We start from the raw sequence: 27,716 nt of genomic DNA, 5'->3' as shown, positions 1-27,716 counted from the left end.
TGAAATGAGTAAGCCACGTAGAAACAATGCAAGCAATATAGTGCATTAAAGTAGGAGAGGTATTAAACTAGAATTAATGCTCCGGCCTTAGAGCTAGAGTTTATTATACAAGAAAGATGCTCTGCGGCGACATCTCATCGCCTTGTTCCCTTTTCATTGCTTCTCCATCCATCATCCCTTGCACGTACGCGTCCCCAACGACATGGTAAACTCCCTCATGAATATCATTACACGTTGTTGATAGTTTCTTCGGTTCCGGCCTGTCGCCCTTTCCCTTTGTAAGATCAATAAAGGTCTTTTTGTCCTCCTCCGGACCAAACAGTTCATTGACAACCACCATGGTGCAGGTGGCAGCCCGACCAGCAGGGCGGAGAATGAACGGTACGCGGCTCCCATACAGGATGAAGACCCCGTCTCCTACCCTTATGTGTCCCGGACCTGTTCCGATGTACCCCTTGCGAGTAATGAAGATCCTCCTGAACCCGGAGGCGCACTCTACCGCGTGGTGGAAGGCGTTCTCATCTTTAGCTCCCTCCTCGTGGCCTGACTCTTTCCAATAACCTCCTATAATGGTCGTCCTTCTGTTTGCGCTGTGGTCTACCCATCGCCATTGCAGGTACGTTGAATACGTCGAGGTTCCCGCCCTGCGGAACTCGATCTTTTCCTCCTTGAATTCTCCTCCGACATCCTTGCAGTACTCGGTATCGCCACAGAGCAGCCGCCAAAACGCATCTGCGACGGTTCCACCTCCGACGTACTCAGCAGTCCCGAGTTGATCGAGCGCCTTCTCCCACTGGGAGACGACTAGTCTTAACCGACTGCTCTGTCCTTCTGTACCTAGGGGAAGTTCCTGGCCCACAAAGATGATCTCATCAACCTGGAAGCCAGTTGTTTCCAATACAGAGGGGCGGTGAACACGAACCGTGCCGGACAGACCCCTAGCAGCATCATACAAGGGCAAATTGCCGACCCGAACGTTCTCGTGTAACTCAGGCAGGCTGCCCCAGTCGGCAACCCACGAGGGATTGAGGTCCCACTGCATGCTGTTCTGCTGCAGTGTTCCAGCCAAGATTGATAGAGAGCCATTGGCTTGGATGAGCGTTGTGGTTGTGTCCCAAAAGACTTGACGTGCTTCCAAACGATAGTCTGGAACAACCCGCGGGCCGCGTAGCCAATGGCTGACGAGTCCAAGGAGGGCAAACACCTTATCCCGCTGGTCTGTGGCCTGCCTTGCTCTGAATTTTCGCAGAAGCGGGAGGAGAGACGTGGGCTGAATGTTCAGCCAGAGCCTCCGTGTCATCTCTATCTCTGTGACGATGCGGGAGAAGTGCATGAGCGGTTGCCCGTCGTGGAGGTACGGATAGACAGAGTTGACATTTCCTAGCAGGTGCGTTCTATCGTACTCAATTGCAGCATCGGAAAACATGGACCATGGAGCGGAGAACTTGCTGTAGTAGATGGTTGCTTTTCTAGCCACGACGGTCTCTTGGACGACCCATATTCGTCGCCACTATATAATTAGTAGCTATCTCTCATCAGTGGTTTGTGGCTCACCCAAGACTGGTCCATGATTGCATACAATCCTTTCACAATGGGCATGGAATAGTCAATGTGTCGAAGATGCATGATTTCCGCGGCAGGAATCTTCATCGAGAGCAGATAGAGGACACAGAATCCTCCAAAGATGTCCCGGATATTGGGGTTGAACGATGAGTCTCTCTTGGAGACGGACTGGATGTATGCATTGAGCTTGGGCAAGTCCCGGTCGTCTCCGTACCACTCGACCCGCGCCAAGTCGTCCTCAGGGGTTCTACTCAACCTCTGTCCCGTAATCATGGGTAAGATCGAGTCGCCGAGGTCGTCATTGATGCCTTTCTCGCCTAGCCAGATGACGACCTCGCTGCTGTTCTGATAAATGTCACGCATCAGTTTCACTTGCTGGGTTCGCTCCGAGACATCATCTTGGTTGATGCACAGGGAATCCACCCAGACTTGAACAGATGTCTGAGGGCGCCGTAACCTTCTCAACGCTGTGTACAGGTTGTGGCCAACTGGGATGGCCCGGCCATTGACGCTGATGAGGATGATGTCGGACGTTGCGTAGCCATTATTCCAAGCATACGACAGAGCTTTGTAGGGCTGCTGAGCCGATAGCTTCGTCTCGGTAAGTGAGCAGGCTATTGGTTCGGACCAAGCTCCAGGAAGTAATGTGATGAGGCGGATTGTTGGGGTTCTAGTGTCAAGCGTAGCGTACAGCGTTTCGGCTTCAACTCTGTCCTCGGCCTTGTCCTCGGTTGGGTGAGGGACTGGCTTGCGCCTTAGCCGAAACGACATCAGGAGGTTCCCCGAAAGGTGGAAGTCAAATATAGTCTTAGCGGGGTGATATGGGGCAGTGGAGATGCAGATGCACGAGACAAGAGCAATGAATGATGTAAGGTAGTGTGTTCTTTCCCGCCCTTGATGGGATAACTACGCCGACACATACATAGGAGTAAGGCTGACCGCGCGGTCGGCAAGGCAGAATGATGAGGGGGTTCATTCCTGAGGCATCAACAGCAATTTCACGGCATTGGATTTCTTTCCCTCCCTTGCAAGCCACAGTAAGAGACACGACATTTTCAACACCAACTCTTGGACAACCTAGAAACAGACTCGTTCAAGCTAGTTTCTCAGCGAGAACGAGTCTAGGTCCCCTGATGACTGTATAAAAGATGAAAATACCTGTAAACATAGTCTACACCCCGACAATTGGACAACCGAATGTGGCTTAATTAGCGTACTGGGCCGCATATCTCCCCACTCGTGCCGCATTCTAGCAAACTTGTCTCAACCTTCCCCGCGATACATCTACTAAGGGCGTTGCAGTTGGGCTGTCTGCAAAGCCATGATGGACGCTGTGTTGGGGGTTCAGATGCCCTTGTAAGCAGTGACAGTGTCAAATACAGAGGCTTCTAGCGCTTACTGATATCCACCTGCGAAATGAGTCAGCCGTAAATATCGCAACCCATGCGCGTTGCTGACACGCAACCTTCGTCTCTTCTCATAACATCAATCATCTCAACATATTCTTCCAGCACAATGGAACAACGCAAGCATATTCCAAGATCCTTCCTCCCTTTGGTCTCAACGACTCTCAACGTTGGCCTTGCTCTTGGCGGTTATGTCACCACAACCGCGTTCAGCGACCCAAACTACAGCGGCCCAGCCATCGCAGCCTGGTTCAAAGACTTTTTCATGCCAGGCTTCATCTCTGTGACGACAATTGGTGCGCTCACTTTCGGAGGTGGTATCTGGTCATTCTGGTCCCATCGAAGTCGTAAGGATCAGCCAAGATCTAAGGCTGTTTCCTGGTGGTCGTTGGCTGGCCTTGGGTTCACTGTTGTTCATTTCACCTTTGGAAATCAGGTTCGTTCATGAGTCTCACTACAAGTCAGTTGTTTCGACTTACGCCTTTTAGGTTCTTTCAATCATGGATAGCATCTTGTCCAACCCCGATCAGGCGCAACCTCACATGGCCCGATGGATTAGCCTGCACATTACGAGGACTTTGGTTGCAGACGTTCCTGCGTGGTTTTGCTATATTGCCGCATTGTTGTATGAGATTTAGCAGGTGACGCGGAAGAATATGCTTTATGTATACCGTCAACCTTGAGGGCTACTCAAGACCAATACTGTAAATATGCCGCTAGCATCAAGAACGCCTTGCATTCTGCCTCGTGGAGGGAAACACGGCTGTATCAAGCCTCATAATGGCGCAGCATCGCCTCTAAACGCCAGCAAAAGATCTGATCAAAACAAAATTTCCTCTCGACACTCTCATCCCAGTCCTCTCATCCAAGGTGTTGAATATACTCATTCCCACTGACAGCAAGCCACGTTTCAATCAGCCTCTATCATTGGGCCTCGTCACATGCCCTGTCAGCCGCATCAGACTTCCCCGCTCACTTTCAACCTCAAGATATGACCTCGTAACGTCGACACTATCCATGGCCGATCCACTGTCTGTCGGGGCGAGCGTCGTCGGCATCGTCGGCGCCGCCCTCCACGGGTCAAAACGACTCTATGAGTTCATCGATAGCTTACGAAGCGCCCCCAAAGACATTACAGCGCTCTAAACAGACCTGCGGGCTTTGTACCAAGTCCTTGGCCGACTAGCTGGCATGCAGGACAAGCTGTCAAACAATCCCGAGCTATGCGATTGCCTTACAACACCACTAGAGAACTGTCTGGACATTTTTGAGGAGTTTACAAACACATTGAATGGCTTCACGCAAACGACTCGGGATGGTAAAGTCAAGGTCCGGACATGGAAAAACATTGCGTGGGCATTCAAAGATAAGGAGATTCAACTTTTTCGAGACACAGTCACCACATACAAAATGTCTCTGGACATGACTGTAAATGTTATGACTTTGTAAGTACCCATCCGAGAGTTCTCCACTTGTGCTAACCATACAGCTCGGCGATCTCATCTATAGATGAACGAACAAAACGCATGGAGTCAGACTTTAAAGAAGACTTTAGAGACATGCAGGCCAGGCTATAGGCTCTTGATGTTGATCGAGTCGAATTGGCGAGCATTTCCGGCCGCAAGGGGTCTGAGTGGTATGGGACAGATGCTCATTTTGCCCTGAACCGCTTTCTCGACTACACAGAGACTCTTTGTGACTCTCCTCCTCGATCGTTCCCCGGTTCACCGTCTCTTCTACCAGTCGAAGCCTCTCAGGACCTTGATAGCCTGGGAGGAATGCAAAACTCGTTACCAGAAGTTGCGCAATACCCAACCACTCTACCAATCCCCAGGAACGTTATTCCTCCTCCCTTGCCGAAGGCGTACAGCAACGCCGAGCCCAAGTTCGATCTATTGGGGCTGCTGTGGAAGGTCACGGGTCGCAAAAACCCCAAGTTTGACATTGGAACGATCGATCTTTCTTGCTCATTTGTCGTGTGCGATATCACTATGGACGATTGTCCCATCGTCTACGCTTCCGCGATGTTCCAGAACCTGACGGGATATTCACGGAGAGAGGTTGTTGGCAAGAATTGTAGGTTCTTGCAAGCCCCAGATGGATTCGTTCAGGTAGGTCAGCAGCGAAATTATGTGGATAACGAAGCGGTGTTGAGGTTGAAGAAGGGTCTTGAAGCGAGAGACGAAGTTCAACAAAGTCTGATCAACTATCGCAAAGGAGGCAAGCCATTTCTGAACTTGCTAACGCTCATTCCTATTCCTTGGGATGGAGGCGAAACCCGATTCTACGTCGGGTTCCAGGTCGATCTAGTCGAACAGCCTGGTGCCATTATCCAGGAGAAGGAGCATAGCATAAGAGTTGACTATAGAGTCACGGGTATGACTCAAAACGTCCCACTGCGGCCAGAACCTGGCCATGAGACGCTTATTATGCAGGATCCATCTCAAAGCGAAGGGTTCAGGAGATGGCAGACGCAGACTCAGACTTCTTGGCGACAGGCGCTTCAGGGGCTTTTGGACACATCTGAAGTAGTGAGTTCAGACAGCACCAATCAAGTCAACGATGTAAAAGAGGATAAATAATGGGAAGTATCTAAACAACGGCTTCCAGCGCATGGGATATTGACTCATAGCCTTGATCTAGAAAACTCAACATAATATCTACATGAGCTTTTTCCGAAGAAAGGCTCTTTCTATATAATACTAATCTCTGCCGTGACCGCCTTCTCCCACCAAGACTTCTCTTTCGATCGAACAAGTCCCACACGCTTAAACTGCAACGTTCCCTGTCCCGTCGGAGCCAGTCCCAGGGCGTCGATCCAACCAAACTGGCTCTCCCTACGACAGGCAAAGCACAACAAAACTTGGCAAGCTTCCTCAGGGACATCAAAAGTTATAGTTCCGACTTTTGTCATATGACCATCTGCTTGCATGGCCATGATTGACCGCTGATCATGCTCAAGCCCGTCTTGTTCTCGCCACATGGCGCCGACAGGCACGAGGAGACCCTTTAACCTGAGGGTGCCGCCTTTCAGAACACTAAAAGGGTCGTCTCCCGCAGGTACCGTGCTCATCTCGAGAATCTGCGGGGTGAAGGTGTGGTCGACGGGCTCTTGCTTGTGTTGCTTGAGCGTCCACCACCACTCGGCCGGACCCTTCACTGAAGCCCAAGACCAAGATGGGGCGAGATACTCGGAGTGTCGACTCCTCTTATCCTTGGACTTGCCTTCAATTCTCCAGATTAATGCGATAACACCATGAGACTCAAAGAGGCCGGCGTGATACTTGTCCCCAATCTCTTTGGAGAAGTACCGCGCGATTCCTGAAACCGCTGGTAAGATATCCGTCTGCTTCGTAAGTGATCGTTTCGTATATCGCTCCACGACTTCGAACCACACAAAGCTATTCTTTCTCACAGCCTCATCCGAATACCATCCCTCAGTGCCTTGAGGTTGAAGTTGGCCTTGGTCAAACGCCCTGAGTGCGTTGTTGAACGAGAGGCTGTCACTCCAGGGAAATTCAAGGGTTGCCTTTTGACACGCACACTCCCATCGGATTGTGTCCTTTGAATAGTGCACCACTCTGGGTGACAGCTCACGCTCTTGGAGTGTCCATCCCCGTGAGACGAGGGGATCTTGCGAGAGACTGGTGACTGCATGGCCCTCGGGCTTGGCAAAGACACGGATTGTGCGAGCCCTTCTGATTCCAGACTCATCTTCTTCATTCCACGTCAGATCAGCAGGTCCAAAGAATGATTCTGATGCATCTCCTTTTCGGCACCCGCCAGTACCATCAGAAGAACCTGACGCAGCCACGGTAACGTAGGCGTTTGAGTACACGGCCGCCATCTGTGCCGCCTCGACAGTCCAATCCTCGTAGGAGTCTTGTATGATGCATAGCGAGTCGATCCAGACATAGCGGACGCCGATATTTCGGCTTATCTTTATGAAGTCGACAAATGTTCGAGACAAGTCTGATAAGGGTATACTTTCAGTATGCTGTTTGAAGTTGGAGGTGACCGTCTTGGCTGATTCTGGCATAGTGAGCCCCCAACAATGACTCGAAGCGATATAGCGTGGATCTCCAATGGGCTCTTCGGCAGTGACGACCAAACGGACGAGGTTAAGGTCAGAAGATTCGACGTCGATCAAGCGCGTTGGAAGATACGAGGCGTCGTGGTTCTTCCGACATTCGGCATGCTGTCCCCAGCAGTTCTCCAGCCACCACTTAACCGTATCACTCTGATACTTAAGGTCCGATGCCATTCCCAGCTCTGGCTTGCAGTCGTATACAGCGACATCATCCCAATCCTGCGGGATCTCTATGCCTCGCATACTCCCTACGTCAGCCCAGCCCAGACATACCGACTGCGCACCAAACTTGGTGCTCCTCAAGTTGATCTGCTGGGACAAATCAACAGGCTTCCCATCCATTGTGTTGTAAATCTTGCCATCCTTGATGCGGCGCTGTATCGCATTATAAACGACCGCGCACATGCGACATCCTGCTTCTGCCGACTTCTCAAGAGCGACGAGATTCGGGTGATGTTCGACAGTGCATTGGTCACTTCGAGCTGAGCTAAAGAACTTGGGTGGAATGGTCTCGCATAGGCTGCAGAGAGGCATGTTGATAGTCTTGGCCAGGAGCCTTGGCAAGTTCGAAATTGGTACAGTATGAGAGGGATTTAATGCCCGGACCGGATTGAGTCCGCAGTTAGCGCTGGCGTCACGTGGATGGCACTCAGCTTGCGTGGCTTGTGATACGAGGGCTGAGGAGTTGAGTAGATGGTTGGTGAGGAGTCGCTGCCGGAATATCCGAACCTGGACTGTGAGAGGCCATGTCATCGGCCAGGACTATTTAGCAAGTAGGTGGCTTCTTTCAACTCACCAATTTTGCAACATTGCTCTTGAAGCCGATGTTGAAACAATATTCTATTGCTTGGACTGGAAGTGCTTGCAATCAATACGCGTACACTGCGCGTTATCAATGTTGCACAGCAGCGGCGTGCGCGCGTCCCCTAGAAAAGTGGCTGAGGATGCTAGGCCAGTTCGGGCCACTATGTCACAGCCTGCTTGAAGCAACAACTCACATGATGATAGCTTAAAGAAGTGTCATTGGACGGCTCTACTGCGTGATGATGCCTGGTTGGTATGAGCTGCAGCGGGCTCTGGCCATCAACATGCAACCACGTCATCAGAAATTGCACATGATTATGCGGTCCTTCCCGTATTAACCCCCCATCACATTATAAGTACCATTAGCCAGTGGATGGATGACTCTTTGTCTACGGACACCACCGCGAATGGCTTCAGGGCAGCCTCTCAGGCCCAATCTTGCTTGCCTCCGCAGCTACAACACGCGTCCTAATATTTCCCTATTCCCCAGCGATCCACTACAAGATTAAGGGTTAGTCTGACCTGAGAACAGTCGTTATCACTTACTTGTTGCGAGGGTGGATAGGCTGTTGAAAACGTTGGTCAATTGATAGTTGCACTCGTGGTGAGTGATCTGTGTGATGATGGAAGAAGAGAGACAAAAAATGTGGAGAGTCGACGAAGTCCCCTTGCTTAAATATACGTTTTATCTACCATGTGATTGGTAAGACCTTCTGATCACAGTCTTGGACGGCCTCAAATTAGAAGCAGTGTGTGATCCTGCACATCTTACTTGATGGCGCATACTCACCAGCCCCTCTGCTACCCTTGCACTCTTAAGTGGTACACCCTCCTAATTCCCGTTTTATTTTCCTCGACTTAGCTATCCCAGATTATTGATGGGTTTACAGGAGTACCGCGTTTACTCTGCTATCCTTGGACGTACCTACTGACCTGAGGCCGACTGACTATTACCTCAGACGAGGCATTTTAAAGTATCAACATTGAGCTCCCTTTTTCCATAAAATATTACCCACTCATTAAAAAGGCTTTTCTATCACTTCTTGTTCCATTGTCCCTGTCGAGTAATTTCCTAACAGTTTCATCTTCGAAATCGGGCGGCTCTAGGGTAGCCCCGATTACGACGACCACCAGTTTCTCTCACAAAACATATCCTCATGGGCAGCTCCCGAGGTACTGCCTGGTTGTTGAATGCAGGTCTGTATAACCACTTTAAAGGAATCTCGCCTTTATTTTTCTAAACTTTAAGTTAGGTAATTATTCTTTTCCCTTTTCTTTGCCATGGTTGTTGTTCACGGCCGCCATAATGTCGCGCACTACCATCGTTTTATCCAGATATACTGCAGGTCCCGGCTTTCTTGACTCGCCGCCTGATGGAGCTGTCCCAAGCGATCTGAATGATCAAGTCCAGCTGCTCTGCCGTGTTTTCATGTCTTGGAGGGATCATAAAGACATGGACTTCTCAGCCACATGCCTGGTGACTGGTGACTGGTGATAGAAATGAATAACCCAACTGCCGATGGCAGCCCCATCAGCATTGACTCTAATATCAACAAATACGAGCCGGAATGCCCTATACGTTAACGATCTTCGGGTACCTCTCCAGGTCCCGAGGTGAGGAGTACAACGGTTGTGGGGAGGCAGGGGAAAACTAAAAATAGACAGCCCTTCATCTTTGACTGACTAAACCCAGCAAAGCTAAAGTGCAGGGATCTATCTTGTCTAGTACATGAATCAATAGGTTAAGCCTTTGGCACACTCCGGAAAAGGACAAGGGCAAGGAATAGTGTTCGGTATCTCGGCATTTTGGCTTTCTAGAACCCTTTGAGATTCTAGAGAGACCTTAGACGGCGAGGCCGGGTCCAGAGCCAAGCATGAAAGTGAGGTCCAGATTTGTTTCTATTGATCATGGGACGATATGGGGCTAGGAATCTCTGTAATACGAGGAGGCAGGGCTGACAAGTGTCGATGTATTTTTGGATGCTTGTTGACTTGACCTCACGATGATAAAAAGAGCCCAAGACACCAGGACAAGACGTCTTCTCTCATCAACAACCACCACTTCATCTTCTACATCACTCACAGTTTCGACACTTCCACATCACTTCCGCACTTAAGCATCAACTCACAGGTTAGTCTGCACATCAACTCCAAGCAAACACCAGCAAAGCTAACACCAAACAGCCCCAACCGCCAAAATGAAGTTCTCCATCACCATTGTCGCCGCCCTCCTCTCCGCCACCGGTATGGCCGCCCCCGCCAACGAAGTCTCCATGATGGCCGCCTCTCCCCAGTGGACCATCCAGTCCCTCAACCGTGTCTGCGACAAGCCCGATGCCAACTGCACCTGGAACTTCAAGATCAACACTGGCAGCGGCGCGGCTACCGCTTGCAAGTACGTCGTCAAGTCTACTAAGACGGCCAAGGCATCCAAGGCCAACGGCGGCCCTGCTACCTGCGGCGACTTCACCATCACCTCTGGCTGGAGCGGTCAGTTTGGCGCCGACAAGGGATTCACTACTCTTTCGGTTGTCAGCAAGAGCAAGAAGCAGATTGTTTACCCTGCCTACACCGACCAGCAGCTCGCCGGCGGCAAGGTTGTCAAGCCTGACCAGGCCTACGCTCCTGCTTCTCTCCCTTAAGCTTGCCTGGAAACCTGGAAGATGTGGATTTTATCATAGACGGGGCTGATTGGAGCGAATGAGCGATTCATGTTTTCTTTCTTCATCTGGGGTATCTACCTCATCTTTAATCACATAGACAACATATAGACATATAGGCTCTTTTGTATAGAACCTAGCCTCAATCGAGAATAATGCAGGCTTGGCATTCCATTGCCAAGATGACTTCCAATCCAGCCTGCAAACCGAAGCGAGTAGATGTACCAATGGCGACTATCAGGATACATAACCCGCGCAGTCAAACTCTCGCATAATTGTTGAAGGATCACGTCGTAATGACGAGAATAGCCCTGCCAGGTCGGCTGCAACAGGACTGGGCACGTCTCGCCGACCCATGATGTGCTGTCCAATCATGTGAACTGGGAGACGAGGTTGGGGATGTGGGAGGCCGACCAAGCGACATGAAGTGGTCATTGAGAGCGACTCCTTCTTGGCCAGCCAGTAAAAGAGCCATTCTTACCGTCACAGACAGAGGTCGGCCTCCCTTAGTGGCAGCAAAGCTGCCCAACAGGTTCGACGATATCCAATGGTTATAGAAGCAGGCCAACACAGGACCTTTTGGGCCCAGAGGCTGATGAATGATATAAAAGTAGCTGAAACTCAACAGTGGCCAAATCACTCAGTTACTTACGCATGTTGGTACAGTTTGCTTGTGGCCTGGCAGCATGCATATCGTCGTATCCGTCACGCATGTCTCAGGCCCCTAATGAAGGCGTGCTTCTCTTCTCCCTTCTCCCTTGCGTATTTGACCCTGTTCGCTATCTGACATACAATAACCTCTGCTACAAATGCAATTTGTTTACTTCCTCTCCCAATTCGCCCTCACCCTATTTTCTCACCCCAGACAGCCCACCATGCCACCACGCAAGAAACCCAAGTCATGGTCCATGTACCCAGCTCTCGACGATGAGCTGTCAAATGAACTAGAGACAGAGGATCTTCATTTCACTTTCAACAACAATGACGACGAGAGGGGCTGTATCGAGTCATACGACACCAACATAGTGGGCCGGTTCACCTGTCACAACAACAACTGCACCAGTCGTGGATGGTCAAGCAAGAAGATCGCAATAACCATTCGCATGTACAGCGGCGACAGATACAACGTTCGTGTCTATCACCAGCGCTGCAGGAGCTGCAACTGGCTCAGTCGCCCGAATCTCGACGTGGACACATATGTGGATAGAGTTGCCTATCGTCTTAAAAAGTGGTCAGGTGTAGAGGTTGAGCATCCTTTTTACGGTGGCAAGAGTGGGAAGCCGCATGAGAGAGGCCTCTGTGAAGGCTGCAAAAATGGGCATTGCAAGGAAGGGGAGTTATGGGGATAGCAGGTTGGCCATCGTGATGAGGCGATGAGATGATGAGCAACAGGACACTGTATGTAACAACTCAAAGAGATACGGATTCTTGATGTTACTACCGAAGAAGCTGGTGGAAATGCCATGTGCCTGAGGATTGAGACTAGGATGGGGTACTATGAAGAAACCTTGATACGGGTGTAAAATAGGTGTCAAGGCTTCTCACATTCTCACAGGCAGACTTCGACGGCCATCTTGGCATACTTGACACTGTCGATATGATAGCCACCATTCTAGAGCACCCTTCAAAAAGACCTCAAACCACATGCTAACCTTATCATCCAAGTTATCGGCAGAAGTTTCGACCCTAGAAACAAACGGGCCTTTTGGCTCGGTCTTTTCAAATCCGAGATATATCAGTTGGCAACCGTCTGTCAGGATTGGCTGATCAAGGTAGTCAAAGCGGACTTGGCCGACAGGCGCCTGTCTGCCATCTGAGTAATACAACAGCAATCCCAGAATCTCCACAAGGTCTCCCGTTTGGCGGCGGCACGGTCTTACTGCAACCATGTTCTCGACAGAAGCGCAAGACCAAAGAAAGTCATCAGTGCTGTGCAGGTACGGGTAGTCGGAAGAAGCCGCTGGAGGGGCGAAGCCTGAGGTCTGCTTGGGAGGTAGAGTGTCTAGAGATATCCGACAGGTGCCATATGGATGGTTGTCGAAGAAAAAGTGACCGGGTGATCCCAGCGGTGTGTCGAGAAGGACCCATTGGCAAGCTGATAGAACTGGTGTTGGTTGAGCCCCGAATAACTCGGTGTGTCCTCGATCTGTCTCAAATGCGAGAGCTGCATCTCTGTTCAGGCATAAGCGGGCTCGCATCCAGATTCTTGTAATGCGCTCGTTCCGTTCAAGAGGCATGTAGACCCAAACTGACTGGTTGGGGCTGGACTGATAGAAAGACAAATTGTCGTTGGATGTATGGGCATGAAATGCAACGGGAGACGGGCTGCAGCAGATATAGATGCCAGTGATGCCGGGATGGTTGTATTGGAACCGAGAAATCCGAGGTGGCCCTGGACCCTGCAGTCGATTGACGAGGTATGTGCGGTAGCGGTTCTCCGGGTGTTGTGGAATAGAGAATGAGCACAAGCGTCGGGTGTCATATGTTACCAAGTCGTCTCTGTAAGTTAAATAGCGTACCTTGACACCCTGTTGACTATGGTTAGTCCCATACTAGCAAGACACAATGCTGAGACCTCTTACATCACTTGCGAACTCGACCATGCCAGACTCTCTGACAGGCAATGGCTTCCACCATATGCCCGGCACGCAGTCAACATCGGGGTTGATCCTGGACCTAGAGAATACCAATCTCCTGATGCCCAGATGGTCTTCGCCTATGTAGATGACTTTGGGCGGAACATAGGTATCGCAGGACGAGGAGTTGTTGGCCAGTGAGCTGATATACTGCTCTCCTTCAAAAGCGGTGTAGGTCTCCGTGATTTCTGATGCAATCGTGATGGTGGAAGGCTTGAGAGTCGAGCAGCCGAGCAGGGAGCTGTTCTTCGCCACAATGTATTCTCTGATGAGTTCTTGAGCTATACGGGCTCTCAGCTCCATCGGGAAAGGAAGAGTGTACTGAAGCTCTGACGCAAGCTCTTTCTGTACTCGAAGGCATCGTGTCCTCTCTTGATGGACCGAAGGCTCGAATGAATAAGTATTGGCCATGGGAAGATGATAGATCTGTACGGTCTTGGGGATCCTGAGGCAGGAAACATGGCAGCCAACGTCCTTACCGTCATCATGGACACAACGGCCGGCGCATGATTTGTATGTAGTAAGTCCAGCCTGACTCTGAGAACGGGGGTCTGCGCGAGAACGATATTGAAACTGCTCTGATCTCTGGCCGTTGGGCTTGACTGGTTAGGGTTAGCATCCAAGGGCAACACATTTTGGAAGTCCCCAAGAACTTGCTGGCGACAAGGACGTCATCATCGGAGAATCTGAAGTTGCACAGGCCACATCTCGGGGTTAAACATGGTTCGATCATATTCAAGATGGTAATTGAAGTAAGGAGTGGCTGATCAACGAGACACATTGCACAACGGAAGGAAAACCTGGGTGCGGAAGATCATGGCTCTGGTAGCCGCTTGTACCAATAGACAACCCGTTTTCCCTTGTACTCATAGACGGTGGCGTTGTCACGTTTCTTTTGCTTCCAATCAGACCTTTGAGTGGTCCTCTTGCTCCCGTCTGTGCCCCGGAAAACATATTCATCTTTACTCATCCTATGCTTTACCACGTCCACCTTCGCTTCTCTCCTCTCCTTCGTCCTACGTTTCTCCTTGCCTTTCTCCCCGCTGTCACCTTCTGCCCCAGAATCCTCGCCAGCCTCTTCTGGGTCATCGATAGACATGTCCTCTTGGGCAGACGGTTCCTGAGATGTCATCCACGAGGCCGCGTCTCTGGGATATCTAACACTCGGCTCCATCCGCGGGACCTGGGTTGTCTGATAGTCGGCGGAGGGCTGTTGCCCCCATGGGTACATTGGGTTGATCTCACTATCGCCTTCCTCTGAGTAGAAAGTCCCCGCCTCTATCATCTGGTGCATCTCGTCTTGCTGACTGGGCACCACGGGTGCTTGCCGCAATGGAGGCTCGTCTTTGATCAGGTGGATAGTTCTCTCCAACTCGAAGACTCCGCTCGGAGAAGTCATGTCAATGTACTCATTCTTGCCTCTTGGGGCGGATCCAAACAGTGGCACAAGCGACTGCTCGCTGCTGGTCGTATACCAGGCTCGGAATTTGAGACCCCACACGGTAAGAACGTGGATGCCAGACAAACGATACGAGTTGATGGCACGCGTTGCGACCCCAAGCCCCTGTTCTTCAACATCTCGAATTGAGCCTCCAGGGCGCTTCACTTCGCCAATCGCGACAGGAGAGATTGTGTCATGGTCTGGGTGGTATAGGATGATCTTGAAACCCATCCTCCTCCAGCTTTCATCGTCGGGGGGCTTGCTCGCAAAGCAGCTGCCGAGGCCGTGGGAACATTCGGTTCAGGTAGGCCTGCCAGGCTGCGGAGGATTTATACTCAATGTCATGTTGGGTAAGCTCTCGCATGAGCTTGGTCTCCATGCCATCGAAATGGTCCTCAAGATAAAAAGATGGCTGTGCCATGATGGATACAAGTGTTTCCGGCATAAATGTGATTGAAGGTTTGTTGGTGAGCTTGATAGAAGCACAAATCTACAACGCGGAGTTGCGAGTCTTTAAGTAAGTGAGCTGAAGAGTGGTAATGGTGTAATCCGGAAGAGAAACAATCACCAAACCGCCCCGAAATCGAACAGATGGCAGGGTGAGTAGATACCTATCGGGCTCGTCTGGGAACTTCTGGATGAGGCGTCCCGGCGAGAGAAAGTCTTCGAACAAGTTGATGACTTTGCGGTTGGCTTCAGGCTGATCGATTGTCTTTGTCACGTTGTCGCCGAGCTGGTTCAGTTCGTCAAATAGTTGAACCATGTTCTTGCCAATACTTTCTCTTAGCTCAGTCCAGCGCTTGGCGACCCGTTGCGCGGTAGCCCGAATGTCATCCTGTTCCCAATCGTTCATGTACTGATGCCACCCTATGAAGGAGGGATAGTACTTGGCAGTTTCGTGGCTGATGCGAGCGAGCTCAGGGCGATGAGGGCGAATTATATCCAGGCCGTGGACGGGAGACTCAAAGAACTTGTCCGGTTGAAAGGCTTGCGAGAGGCTTTGCGGTTGAACAGCATGAGGAGAACGTGTCGAGAAGAGTAGCCGGGTTGGGAGACAGCTGACATGAGGTCGCCGACGAGAGGGGGGTCGTAAGAGACTGTGTACTTGTGAAAAATCTCGTCGTATGTGGGATCAAAGAAGCCAGTGTTCTCCTTCATACCGGGCTGGGTAAGGAGACTCTTGACCTCGATGCCCCATTCCCAACAGTTCTGGTTATGGAGAGGGTCTCTGACCCTGATGCCTTTGGCATCGACAAAGTGTTAGATGTATGCATTTGGTGGATTGCTGATGAATATGATGGAGATGGCGAAAAGAGCTGCGAGGATGTTGAAGAAGGTGCGATTATCTCTCACGGTGCCTCTTCCACCCGGAAAGACATCGACGACACCTGGGAGTCTCACGATGGAGGGGAGGCATGACATCACGCCCCAGACGGTTCATCCAGCCTATGCTGCGCTTGCCATCGCTGTTGCGGCCAACCTTGATTCGCAGGGGGCCGTCATCCGGAGAGTAGGAAGGGAGAAATTCGAGCTCGACCTGCGTGGGTTTGTCGCCTTCTTCGGTACGGACAAAGAGCCTGAGGCACTTCGCTTCGATGCTGCGTGGGGAGTACATGGGCCCTTCAGGGAGACCTCGGGGGGCTCCACGACGTGGTGGCACTGGATCAAGCAGCATGAAAGCGGCTGAACAAAGGATGGAGTCTCGAAGAGGGCTGTTGTAGTGGTCAAGGAGAAAATTTGGTGAATGAGCGGTTGGGACAAAAATGCGAAGTGGAGAAGAAGTTAAAACCCATGCTTCCTATGAGTGAAGAGGGCGAGCAAACTGAACGGTAGCCATTCGATGGGGTTTGCTCAAGTGGTGCAGGGCGGCCAACTCAGGAACAACACTTTTGGAGAGATCAACCATGGCGAGCATGAAGGGGGAAAGCAGAATAAAAGCTTGTATTCACGTACAAAGCCAGAAACAGAAACGAGAGACGTGTGCGTTCATGGATAAAAATGGCTTGAGTGGAGGTGGTGTTGAGCAAACAAAGAAGTCAAGCGGGGGAAACGCCAGGAACAGACAACAATAGGCCCTGAATGAATCGTTGTGCACTAACAGATCTTTTTTGTTCAATTAGAGCCTTGGCTGTTCAATTCGAGTTTCCGAGGAGTTTCTGCACTTGCTCTTGCAAGAGTTGGGGGTTGTTGAGACGATCGCAAGGTGTTCGCGTTCCATTCAAGTTGACAATGGCTTCAAACCGTCTTGGGTGATAGAGCAAGTAAGAGAATATATAACTTTGAGCGTAGTCTCCGTTTAGCTAGAACATTCCTCTCATCCTCCCCAACACTCTGCTCTCAACATCATCGTCGCGCCACTTGAGAAACAACAAAGCAACACAGCACGAGCCAACGCATTTCATCACACGACGATAATGCCTAGACTCCATACAGAAGCAATGGGGCCTTCTTTTCTTAGCGTGACTCCCAGCGCGGAGTTTCTCGAGCCCCGGAGCCTTCGCCAGGATATCATCACCATCCCGCTAGGTAACCGCACAAAGATCGTAGTACGACAGGGTTGCTACCTTGTTTCCTGTGTCATTGACAGCAAGGTACCAAATCTAGACACCAAATCCATCTCTCAACTCCCATTCACTCGCATTCCTCTGGACGAGTATTGTCCGGTGGCAGATCCAGCCTTTGAGAGTGGCTGCGCACTCGGACAAGGTCAGTGTATCAAGCGCCCTCGGATCGAAGATTGGATTGAGCGGGCTGACTGGCCCAAATGGGCGGAGCTGTCATTGCGAGAGATCAAGGTGTACGAGGTGCTGAAGCAGCATCCTCACCCCAACATCGGACGCTACTTTGGGTGTGTCACCGAGGAGGGGAGAGTGATTGGTCTCTGCATCGAAAGGGGCACATCTTCATTGGCCGAGAAGCTCTTTGGCGCCACCATGCAACGAAAGATGGAATACTACAAAGCCGTAGAAGCAGGTGTGCTTCACCTTCACGAGATGGGATTATCTCACAACGAGCTGACCCCAGCCAACATCAGAATGAATGGTGAGGTCCCCTTCATCACCAACTTTGCCTACTGCACACGTGGGGCAGAGGTGGTGCGTCTTCAAACAGGGACGCTTCTCAGCGAGTGCAAGTATTTTGAGAGAGATTTGAAGAGTCTTGAAGATTTGAAGAAGTACATCTTTCCTCTGGAATCAGGGAAGCCCAAGTACATGCGCACAGAGCGCGTTCCTGATGATCATGAATCACTGAAAAGAAAGACACCATTTGCTTCTCAAAGATGAGACGTGGAGAAATGTTTGTTAGATTGACTGGAATGTAAATTGTTTAAGATTGGCGTAGACTGCTTATCTGCCATGAGGATCCCCTTGTTGGTGAAATGCCCCTAATGAGATGATGCACCATGTCCTGTGACCTTGACCCACGAAGAAATTGTCAATCCTCTGCGTGGATCTCTCTTCCCTGACTGATCTGTCTCCAAACCTTACTCTTTGGCAGCCAAAGCCTGAACCGTAGCCTGAAGAGCCGCCCGATCCGCGCCGCGAATCCTCTCAACCAGACCATCATCAGAGAGGCTCACAGACCGGCTAGCTGAGATGCCCTCAACAGCGACGCCCTTGGGCACGCCATTCTGGAAGACCACAAACGTAGGCATAGCAGAGACGCTATACTTGCCCGCGACGTTGCCGACATGGTCCACGTTGACCTTGGCAAATGCGAGATTGCCGCTGGAGGCGTGGTCGTCGGCAAGCTTGGAGAAAATGGGGGCGATGGCGCGACAGGGTGGACACCAGTCAGCGTAGAAGTCGACTACCACACGGGCGGTGGAGGACAAGAGGGCATTCAGCTCGGCTTCATTGGTGATCTTGTAAACCTTGCCCGAGGTTTCAGGGATGGGGGAGCGGTCCGCGAACAGGGCCTTTGAGAGAGGATTAGCACGAGTTGGTTCGCTTCACCAGCTGTGGATACAGCCTGTGTTAGGGGAAGAACGTACCGGTCCGACGATAAAAAGAGCGATAAGGCCCAGGATTATGTAGTAAAAGGTTTCCATTTTGACGTCTAATCGCGAAACGTGAAAACTCACGTTTGTTGCCAATGAACGTGATGTGATGTTGCTTGGAGAATGTTACGAGGCTGCCTGTGAACAGAAGAGGACACGTGATGACGTGACCTGCTTTGGTCAGTTAACCGAAGTAAGCCCGGGTTCCCAGAGTAGAAGGCGGAGAGAAATTGCAAAACTAACCACCCCTGTCGGCCATCGCTCACCCGCGGAACCCGGTCAGATCTTAGGCGAGGCATCCAACAGATTCAGGATACGCCTTGTGGACCAACTGGAATCCTCATTGCCATGAGCCAAGAAATTACATTTTAGGAGGCCTATTATCAAGAAGAGATTTCACGGGGTTATCAATATCTCCGTTAACTATCGCCGGTCCGCTGTGTCTCGGTCCAAAGATGCACCCCGATATCTCCATGGGCGAATGTTGGAAGTGCTTAGAGGAAAACTATCTTGTCAAGCATGATCGTAAGTAACTCGCTTAGCATTTAATCAAACATATGCATCGTTGCGTTCATCGTCTGTAACGTTCTTCTTTGAGGCGGTATCCTGCTGGGGAGTCTAAGCAACTTCTAAGTGAAGATCCAGGTGAAGGAGACAAAACGATATTCGGCAGCACCAAGAGTCAGCCGGGTTTCACGAAAGCCCCAATAATGTAAGCTGGTGAGGCCTATGAACGGAATTCCAAAGTATATTTCTTGATATTTTTTATCCTTCATAGTTTCAGCCAACTCATAGACTGGTGTTGAGTCTCGTCTTACCCTACACCATAGTGAAACCTCCCAAGTTCCCCCTTGTCTACTAGGTAGGTACTGTGGTGTGGCAGAACCAACAACAATACAATGAGCAAAGTGTGATAGGAAAGGAGTTTATAAATTGAAATCGGCTCATAAAGTTAGCAAGATGATGCTGGATGGGCACAAATCAATCTAGGATTTATCTCCCTTGTAGCTGTTCACAATAACTAGTGGTTTTTGATAGATACGCACTTTCTGGGCGCACGCCACGTCCGAGATGATGTAGATACGGGTGCGCATTCACTGGTTAGAAATATTAAAAGTCAATTCAATCCTCCAGTGTTGATTCGTGCAATAGTCCGCCTAGCTGAAGCTTACTGTCTGGTCGTGACCCTAGTGCACATCAAATATGGGACTCCCGTAGGAAGTTTTAACATCCCGAGGCACATATGTAAGAGCCGCGGATCAAAGGATCACATTCATCGACTCCTTAAAAGCATTCGAGATTCACATCTTGAAACCACCGTGCTCATCTTGGCGTATGGCGTGACGTCATACATCTGCCACAGCTGAGGCTGCTCTCGTGAGCACGCGCAGTGGAATGCCAACGCCATCCATGAGCTGGCACGGGAAATCGGCTAACGGCAAATTAAACAAGGAATTACAGGATCTACTGAAAGAGACATGATTTGCTGGGGGTCGTTGGCTACGTGTTTGGTGGTCTGTTTGTGGTGGCCCGCGGAGGCCGAAGCGTCCGATTCGAGGCCAGGGGGCTTGTTTGGGTCATGCGTGAAATCTGAGAGATCGGACATTTGAGAGAATGTCCGTCTTGTCAAGAAAATAAAGGGGGTTTCTTTGATCGTTTTAATTCTTTCTTGTTAGTATTTCCTGGTGTATTTCTATTGCATCTTTTGTGTTGGAGTTCTTCTACTTCTTAACCGTTTTTGACATTTACGATTCCACGTCAATATCGACCCACTCTCACGGCCTCAGCACATCGAAACACCACACATAAACTAATACAACATACACAAATACATCATCTCGCAAACTCAAAATGGAGGAAAGAGCCAGTGTCCAGATATTACCCGCCGTCACTTCGGTATCCCAACTTGACCTATCCGAAGCCCGCACCACTCGTCACCGGAAAACGTCGAGCATCGACAGCGGCCGAACTCTCGCTCACCACAAGATGTCTTCAAGGAAGCGACGGAGAAGACACTCTTCCTTGAGCCGTCGTGTCAAGCGCTTCATTCTCCGATACACCTGGGCCTTCCCCCTTGCCGTCATCTGCGCATTTCTCTTCGTTTACAGCCTCAACCCATCGGAAAGCAACCCGGTGCACAGGTTTATCTTTCCGAGCTATCCAGTAGGACCCGAGACTCCCGGTGGACCTGTAAAGTACGCCAAGGGGCGAGACGACTTTGCATTTGTCTTCTTTTACATCATATTCTTCTCCTTCACGAGGGAGTTCGTCATGCAAGAGGTCCTGCGGCCACTGGCACGTCACTGGGGCCTGGCCAGTCGTGGAAAGCAGACTCGCTTCATGGAACAAGCCTACGCCATCGTGTACTTCATCTTCATGGCTCCCCTCGGCTTGTACATCATGAAGGGCACTCCAGTCTGGTTCTTCAACACGCGGGGCATGTACGAGGACTTCCCCCACAAGACTCTCACCGGGGACTTGAAGTTTTACTATCTGTTCCAAGGAGCATACTGGGCTCAACAAGCTATTGTGCTTATTCTTGGTATGGAGAAGCCTCGCAAGGATGCCAATGAGATGATACTTCATCACATTGTGACTCTATCGTTGATTGGGTTGAGCTACCGGTTTCACTTCACTCATATTGGTATCGCTGTGTATATCACCCATGACATTAGCGATCTCTTCCTCGCTGTAATTTCTCCCCGTCATTTCTCATCGTCCCATCTTGCTCACAAATCATAGGGATCCAAGGTTCTCAACTATCTCAAGTCACCCATCACCGTCCCCTTCTACGCCACTTTCATGGGCGTCTGGATCTACATGCGGCACTACATCAACCTCCGCATCATCTACTCTCTCTTTACGGAGTACAAAACAGTCGGCCCATACGAACTGAACTGGGAGACTGAGCAGTACAAGTGTCCACTTGCCCAGGTGATCACATCGACGCTGCTCATCGCCCTGCAATCGCTGAACCTTGTCTGGCTATACTATGTTTTACGGGTTGCTTACCGCATCACCGTCTACAATGAACAGCGTGATGCTCGCTCTGACGAGGAGGCTTCGGATGCTGAGGTGGAGAAGACGACGGAAAAGACTAAGGCGAACTGAACTGACTATGGTTCAGATCATCATTGAGTCAGTTGTCCTGGAAACACGGGAGAGGAAAGATTGCCATGTCTTATTGAGAAAAAGATCAACTTAATGAGGGAGTCTGGGAGGTGGTGGGCCGGCTTGGAATACGTCAAGGTTGAATTAAGGAGTTCAAGGAACTAGAATAATAGCTAATTATAATTAAGTAATTACATGTAATAAGGGTATCCCCCATTTCTTCTCATCTGACTTCGTTTCTTCGTGTCTGTGGAGTATTAATGTGTCTCTATATGGTTTTGTGATGCCCACCGTTCATCCTTTCTATCACGCACCCACGACCTTGTGTAAAATTGATAAAAAAAAAAACAAAGACCCTATTAACCCTCCCATTCAATCTTCTTCTCACATCCTATCCGATCCAAGAGTTTTCGTCCATCGCTCTGAAGAGATGTGCTCACGCCTCGGGATCTGTGTCGTGAATCGGACCTGGTAAGTCCAGTGACGGATGATCGACTCGGCAAACAGAGGTTCTCGGAACCGACTTCGACCTCGAGGTAGTCTTGCTCGTTCTCGGCTTCGTCATCACTGCGGGTATCTTCTGCGTTCTCACCGAGAAGCACACGTACGACGAGCTTGAAGATCATGATGAACCAGAGAATCATAAGACCCTGGAGGAAGAGAAGGCCACTAAGAAATGCGTGCATGATCTTGGAGTCGTAGCACACAATTTCGGAGTTTGAAACCAGCGGCACTAACCAGTAGCGAGATCCATCTGCCGGTATGTCAAAGGGTCCAGTGACGTTCTCTCCCATGCCCCTGTAGCATCCCGTCATCATCTCTGTCGTGTGCGCATAGACCGACCAGATAACCAGACAGAAGGCAACGTGGCGAAGGAGAACCCAGCTAACCACAAAAATGCCAAACATGATGTCGCATAACGTCTGGTGCTTGAGGTACTTGAGGCACTTGGCCACCGAGAAGAAGAGGTCGTTAAGGTCCATCAACACAAGTACCACATTGCCTACTCTGGTTAGACCGTAGCGGTAGGAGCAATAGACCAAGCCGATGGTGACGATATGGTGAGAAAACATCTGCCAGTGATCCTTGCGTGGCTTCTCAATGTTGATGACGATGATTTGCTGTAGCCAAAAAGCAAGCTGGGCTATCATGTAAGACTTCATAAAGACTGTTGTTTCTCTGTTGGGCCAGCCCGTCCACATCTCTCTGAGGTTGAGCCAGTAAGGAGATGTGGCATAGATGTACTATTGAAAATTAGTGATTTAGTTCAACGACATAGGCGAGCACTTGATAGTAGACGGGTTATCACATACCATGCCAATGTTCCAAGAGATAGTGTAGTAGATGATCATCCAAGACTGCTCACTGAAGCGGGTAACCTTGCTTCCCTTGAGGTTGCATCTCTTCGCAAGTGGAACAAGGGCGTACTGCATGGTTGCAGCACGAAGACCGGTAAAGACGGCGACAAGAAACAACACAATGTAGACATCGTCAAAGCCCAGACCATAGTCCCCTGTCTTCTCATCATAGTACGATAGTGACAGGAACTTGGTGGTGTAGGGACGCGTGAATGCAACTGTTTGTGCGAGAAGCACGGGGACAGTGACGCAGAGGCAGAGGCCTATCGAGGTCAGCGAGTTCAAACCAGGTGATGGAGGCATGCAGATGACGCCAGGTCCGACGTAGGGGTTCGACGAAAAGGAGCTGGAGAAACTCACCTATCTGGTTCTCAACAAACCATCTCTTGGCAGAAGCGCCTTTGCGTCTGGGGTAGTAGTAGCTCGGGTGAATCTTGGCCGACATGATTAAGGGTATCTCTAAGAAAGTGTAAAAGTCAGATCCAAAAAGACAAGACCACCTCCTGAACATTCAAGAAAGACTTTTCAGCCTCCTTTCAAAGAAAAACAGTGTTGATAAAATGGCCTGTCAAATGAGGGGATGATCAAAACTGGTCAGGACATCAGAGAGTGATACGATCAAGAGTCATGCGCCCGCGGACCCCGGCCCCAGCCTAAAACCCGAATGGGGCGAGCGCCGCGGCACCGCGGGAGTGCAGGGATGTGGGAAAGGGGGTTTTATGGGGCTTGAATAGTTTATTGGGTCTTTAAATTGAGGGATACGCGGATAAGAATACGCTGATTTTCGTTTCTTCTTTGGAGTGGTTGGGTTGGAGGCCTTTGAGCTGTGGGTTTGCGTGATGGCGTCTTGGCCGTAATCGTACACTCGGTTTTATGGCATATGCATGTTCAGTAGAGAATGGGGCTCATGATTCCCGGGATCATCAATCGGTGAACGATCGTGGCGAAACCGGAGACGAGCCGTTTGAGGCCTGTAAATAACCTTGCTTTACGTAGATCTGCAGGATCTGAGATGGTTGAGGATCACACCGCCACCAAGATGCTTACCCTTGATGACCTAAACGGTGGAACACATAAACGAAGACGAAGACGACATCGAAATGCAGCTCGAAAGACAGAAAGACCTGGCTGGTGGTACTGTTCCGTGGGCTCTGGTGGTCGGTTGCGTGATGGGCCTGCTTGACGGACGAGTTTGAAGGGAGAGCCGAACCCGACTTTGACGCCATGCTTCAAGCATAGCCTCAAGCCTTTTCAGCGTATTTGGCACATCACATGAAGACTTCTGGGGAGACACATGTCTTTGACACGCTGCAGTTGCGTCCTGCAATGGGATTCACATGTGCCCACTTCCACCCATCAGTAACCAGCACTTTCAAGTCTCATATCCAAGGCCTAATCTGATGAACTGTGAGAATAATGCAAAACCCTCGAAAGAGGAGGCCTATTTGTATATGCACATCATACATGCCTTCAGCCTTATCGAGATCGTCAAGTCGTCCTGCATGCAGGTCCCGTCTTAGCATCCCCACAATCGCCAGTTTTACCAAGTTCGTCAACACACAAGACAGCTTTCTATTTTGGGTAAGTCTTCTCTGACGCACAGGACACAAGGTAAATGCGAGTAAGCTTGTGACACTTCCGCGGTTCCACACAAACTGGGGAACCTGTGAATGGCCCAGGGTATCAGCGATGACAGGATTTTGGTTTCGACTGTTACGGTTACAAGTTTAGAGGCTGGCCGTATCCTCGTGACACTGTCCGTATACACTGGATACGAGTATGGCGGTTGATGATATTGAGCCGCTTCCCGGAGGTTCCGGACATGAAGTTAAAGTGGCCTGATCAAGGAGGAGAAAGATGCAGCAACGGCGTTTCGGAGATTGAGTAACTCACCGAGGGAAATGATGAATAGAAGCCGATGGGAATACCGCTTTGCACCTGGCTTCTGCGTCTGGGCATCTGGACCTCGTCGAGTTGTTCATGGAGAAAAATGTCAAGATGCATGTGGAGAACGAGGTCGGGGATACACTGCTACATGTAGCTGCGCGCTCCAAGATGAAAGAAGTGATTAGGTTTCTCGTAGAAAAGGGCGCAGCTGATAAGTGGTTTGAGGCTTTTGGTGAGGAGAGGCCAGAGGAGGTGGTCGAACAACTCGATGATGGGAGTTTACGAGGATTCGTTGTGAGGCTAGGCCACCCGGATGGTGATTCTAGTGGTTGGGAGTTGCTAATGGGTGACTATGACAACTAATGGGTGGCTATGACAAGAGTATTGTATTATAATAAGTTATTGCCCGAAAAGTTCCCCTGGTGTCATGGGGGGCGTCGGGCATCAACCCAAAGAAGAGTTCTTCCAAATAAACGAAGCATCAAACCCCAAAACAATCCAAATGTTACTCAATCAGGAAGTCCTTGGCTTCAGATGTACTGCCATGCTTGATTGACAAAGTGGCAGGGTTAACCCCTTGAACATAGGCGTCACCAACAAGCCGATACCGCTCGCTTTCAGGCGTCAGAACGAAACATAGAGGACTCCCAAACAACATGACAACTTCATCACCCGGTCGTGTAGAAAAAGGCCCTAATCCAACAACAAGATCTCGCGTCGCGAAAAAGCAGCGGTCCATGAATATAGCGGTGGCAAGACTGGCCATCAGCTGGTCGATCCCCGCTAGATCCTCCATCGACCAAGATTCTGGTGCCTCAGTTACACCGCATATGGCCATTAGCGTATGCCATAGGCGGCGGAAATTGTCAGGCGCCGGAGAAACCGGCTCCCTTCTGTTGCTCGTGTCTTTGTCCATGACCAGTGCCCTCCAAGTTTCCTCTTGAGCATGCTCTGGTAGGCTCAAATACAACCTCATTAGTTCCTGCAGCTCCTGCAAGGATGTTTTCGGTTGCGTCAACTGTGAGTCGTCTTGTGTGACGATGAGTGCACCCTCAGGACCGCTCAGTCGAGAAAAAGGGCCTACCACGCGTTCAACAATGCCAAGGCTAACATCTCTCGCTTTAAGCACGTTGCCGCCTTCTGTAAATGCCACTTCTGCATGAGCTCGATTATCCCCTCCCTCGGAGCATCTGGCATATTGAATTCGCTCTTCCACGAAAGAGAATCCCTCCTTTGTCGATCCCGAAAGCTCTGGAAGCCAGGATGGCCCAGACTGGTTGATTGATGCTCTGTTTCCATGTAGACAATCAAGGTTACGATCTTGCTGTATGCACCCCCTGACCCAGTTCTTGAAGACATCTTCCACACTCAGGGTATAGTCTGGCGTGGTGAATGGGTTGTCGGCAATTCCCAGGAAAGCGTAGAGCTTGTCACGGGGATCAGTAGCCTGGAAGCCGCGTGCAAGCCGCAATAGATGGGATAGCGATCTCTGTGTGCTCAGTGTGGCATCGTCCGAAGACCCGACGGATAAGCTGAGAACGACCTCCAACATTCTCTCGGCTGCTGGAGAACCCCTCGTCTCTAGCAGTGTCCGTAGCGTTGCGAAGGAAAGGCCGTTTATCCGGCCTTGATATACACGTGTTGTTCCAAACAGTGACTGGAAGCCTATGAAGGAGATCAAAGGCATCCAGTTTGACCCGCAGCCAACGACGCATCCCTTTGTCGGATCATCCCAGAAGTTGCTAGCAAGAACAAGTTCCTGGATGATCCAAACGCGATGCCAGAATGGACGCTCGCAAATCTCCCAGATGGTGGTCCAGTCGATGGCGTCAACATCCACTCCCTTCTGACGCAGGTCGTCTGGAGAAGCCAAACCGGGTGCAAAGTCGGTATCTGGAAGGTCGTGCTCGCCACTTACTCGAGCAGTCCAGATGACCTCGCCTATTCGAGCCATAGTTGACCAGACTTGATCCACATCTGAAGTGGATTCCCCAAGCCAAGCAATAACAGAGGCCGCAGAGGAAAAGATGCGACCCATTCGTTGGATTTGAAGCAGTTTCTCCTGGTTGTCACTCTGGTTTATGCATACAGCATCTATCCACAGCACTCGGGGCTCAGAGGCATGACGGAGATATTGGAGAGCAATCTTCAAGTTTGCCGTGACATTGATGTGTATTCCATTGACGAGAATGGGACGTAGGTCGCTAACATCGCCCCAGGTATAGGAAAGAGCCTCGTATTTATAGTCGCCAGAGATGTAATGAACCTCCAGGTTGCAGGCAATTTCATCATCAAAGGCCCGGGGGGGAGGGTAAGAAGTCGGATGCTAGTCTCGTCTGGTGGTAGCGGTGTGTAGATACCGTGCTCGGAAGACATTGTATTGTGTTTTTGATGATTTGATCTTGGTCTTGGTGAAGTTAATAGAGAATGGAAATAGATAAAATGGTTGCAGAAGCAGTGGAGAAAAACATCTCACTGGTGCCGTAGGCAGAAGCGCAATGTGATCCACCAGCGTGGCTTGTGATGTACCTGTCCAATAAAGGGCCACCAAGGGGTGAGATCTGACCCGGCTAGAGCGGTACTAGTCGGGCTCTTTGGATGATATGATACACAAGAGCCGAAAACTTTGTTTACGAGGATCCTTGAGTAAATCTGAGCAGAACTCGTTCCTCTCACAAAGCTCATCGGTAGTCCCTTCACGAGTCAAGAGTTCTTTCTATGGTGGCTGAATACGTCTATAGATGCCGCTGAACGCTGTAT

General features: G+C 50.4%; 12 protein-coding genes across 12 annotated transcripts; 6 read left to right on the top strand and 6 right to left on the bottom strand.

Annotated features, from left to right (window-relative positions):
• Nucleotides 1-103: 103 nt before the first annotated feature.
• Nucleotides 104-2,334, bottom strand: NCS57_01372600 (uncharacterized protein; the record flags this gene model as incomplete). Its single annotated transcript, XM_053063352.1, has 2 exons — nt 104-1,510; nt 1,555-2,334. The coding sequence occupies 2 exons, from the start codon at nt 2,332-2,334 to the stop codon at nt 104-106; spliced, it is 2,187 nt and encodes a 728-aa protein (XP_052906685.1).
• A 717-nt stretch (nt 2,335-3,051) lies between these two features.
• NCS57_01372500 (uncharacterized protein) lies at nt 3,052-3,607 on the top strand (the record flags this gene model as incomplete). Its single annotated transcript, XM_053063351.1, has 2 exons — nt 3,052-3,405; nt 3,458-3,607. The coding sequence occupies exons 1-2, from the start codon at nt 3,079-3,081 to the stop codon at nt 3,605-3,607; spliced, it is 477 nt and encodes a 158-aa protein (XP_052906684.1). The 5' UTR covers nt 3,052-3,078.
• A 553-nt stretch (nt 3,608-4,160) lies between these two features.
• Nucleotides 4,161-5,496, top strand: NCS57_01372400 (PAS domain-containing protein; the record flags this gene model as incomplete). The annotated part of the gene is made up of 3 exons (XM_053063350.1): nt 4,161-4,397; nt 4,547-5,345; nt 5,405-5,496. 3 exons carry the CDS (start codon nt 4,161-4,163, stop codon nt 5,494-5,496), a joined length of 1,128 nt encoding a protein of 375 aa, XP_052906683.1.
• Nucleotides 5,497-5,661: 165 nt separating this feature from the next.
• On the bottom strand, nt 5,662-7,812 carry NCS57_01372300 (HET domain-containing protein; the record flags this gene model as incomplete). The annotated part of the gene is made up of 1 exon (XM_053063349.1): nt 5,662-7,812. One exon carries the CDS (start codon nt 7,810-7,812, stop codon nt 5,662-5,664), a length of 2,151 nt encoding a protein of 716 aa, XP_052906682.1.
• A 2,112-nt stretch (nt 7,813-9,924) lies between these two features.
• Nucleotides 9,925-10,505, top strand: NCS57_01372200 (uncharacterized protein; the record flags this gene model as incomplete). Its single annotated transcript, XM_053063348.1, has 1 exon — nt 9,925-10,505. Exon 1 carries the CDS (start codon nt 10,062-10,064, stop codon nt 10,503-10,505), a length of 444 nt encoding a protein of 147 aa, XP_052906681.1. The 5' UTR covers nt 9,925-10,061.
• An 893-nt stretch (nt 10,506-11,398) lies between these two features.
• On the top strand, nt 11,399-11,872 carry NCS57_01372100 (Zf-3CxxC domain-containing protein; the record flags this gene model as incomplete). Its single annotated transcript, XM_053063347.1, has 1 exon — nt 11,399-11,872. The coding sequence occupies one exon, from the start codon at nt 11,399-11,401 to the stop codon at nt 11,870-11,872; it is 474 nt and encodes a 157-aa protein (XP_052906680.1).
• Nucleotides 11,873-12,064: 192 nt separating this feature from the next.
• On the bottom strand, nt 12,065-16,275 carry NCS57_01372000 (uncharacterized protein; the record flags this gene model as incomplete). Its single annotated transcript, XM_053063346.1, has 6 exons — nt 12,065-13,051; nt 13,106-13,761; nt 14,180-14,874; nt 15,212-15,598; nt 15,664-15,841; nt 16,002-16,275. 6 exons carry the CDS (start codon nt 16,273-16,275, stop codon nt 12,065-12,067), a joined length of 3,177 nt encoding a protein of 1,058 aa, XP_052906679.1.
• A 763-nt stretch (nt 16,276-17,038) lies between these two features.
• NCS57_01371900 (Protein kinase domain-containing protein) lies at nt 17,039-17,884 on the top strand (the record flags this gene model as incomplete). Its single annotated transcript, XM_053063345.1, has 1 exon — nt 17,039-17,884. The coding sequence occupies one exon, from the start codon at nt 17,039-17,041 to the stop codon at nt 17,882-17,884; it is 846 nt and encodes a 281-aa protein (XP_052906678.1).
• Nucleotides 17,885-18,084: 200 nt separating this feature from the next.
• On the bottom strand, nt 18,085-18,717 carry NCS57_01371800 (Thioredoxin domain-containing protein; the record flags this gene model as incomplete). The annotated part of the gene is made up of 2 exons (XM_053063344.1): nt 18,595-18,717; nt 18,085-18,519 (listed from the first exon to the last, which is right to left on the bottom strand). The coding sequence occupies exons 1-2, from the start codon at nt 18,649-18,651 to the stop codon at nt 18,085-18,087; spliced, it is 492 nt and encodes a 163-aa protein (XP_052906677.1). The 5' UTR covers nt 18,652-18,717.
• A 1,734-nt stretch (nt 18,718-20,451) lies between these two features.
• Nucleotides 20,452-21,711, top strand: NCS57_01371700 (TLC domain-containing protein; the record flags this gene model as incomplete). Its single annotated transcript, XM_053063343.1, has 2 exons — nt 20,452-21,291; nt 21,343-21,711. The coding sequence occupies 2 exons, from the start codon at nt 20,452-20,454 to the stop codon at nt 21,709-21,711; spliced, it is 1,209 nt and encodes a 402-aa protein (XP_052906676.1).
• A 359-nt stretch (nt 21,712-22,070) lies between these two features.
• Nucleotides 22,071-23,514, bottom strand: NCS57_01371600 (TLC domain-containing protein; the record flags this gene model as incomplete). The annotated part of the gene is made up of 3 exons (XM_053063342.1): nt 22,071-22,955; nt 23,025-23,332; nt 23,430-23,514. 3 exons carry the CDS (start codon nt 23,512-23,514, stop codon nt 22,071-22,073), a joined length of 1,278 nt encoding a protein of 425 aa, XP_052906675.1.
• Nucleotides 23,515-25,461: 1,947 nt separating this feature from the next.
• On the bottom strand, nt 25,462-26,910 carry NCS57_01371500 (HET domain-containing protein; the record flags this gene model as incomplete). The annotated part of the gene is made up of 1 exon (XM_053063341.1): nt 25,462-26,910. One exon carries the CDS (start codon nt 26,908-26,910, stop codon nt 25,462-25,464), a length of 1,449 nt encoding a protein of 482 aa, XP_052906674.1.
• Nucleotides 26,911-27,716: the final 806 nt, after the last annotated feature.

Source organism: Fusarium keratoplasticum, chromosome 12 (genome assembly GCF_025433545.1).
Source record: "Fusarium keratoplasticum isolate Fu6.1 chromosome 12, whole genome shotgun sequence".
Classification (NCBI taxonomy): domain Eukaryota; kingdom Fungi; phylum Ascomycota; class Sordariomycetes; order Hypocreales; family Nectriaceae; genus Fusarium; species Fusarium keratoplasticum.
This window is presented reverse-complemented; position numbering and strand designations above follow the sequence as displayed.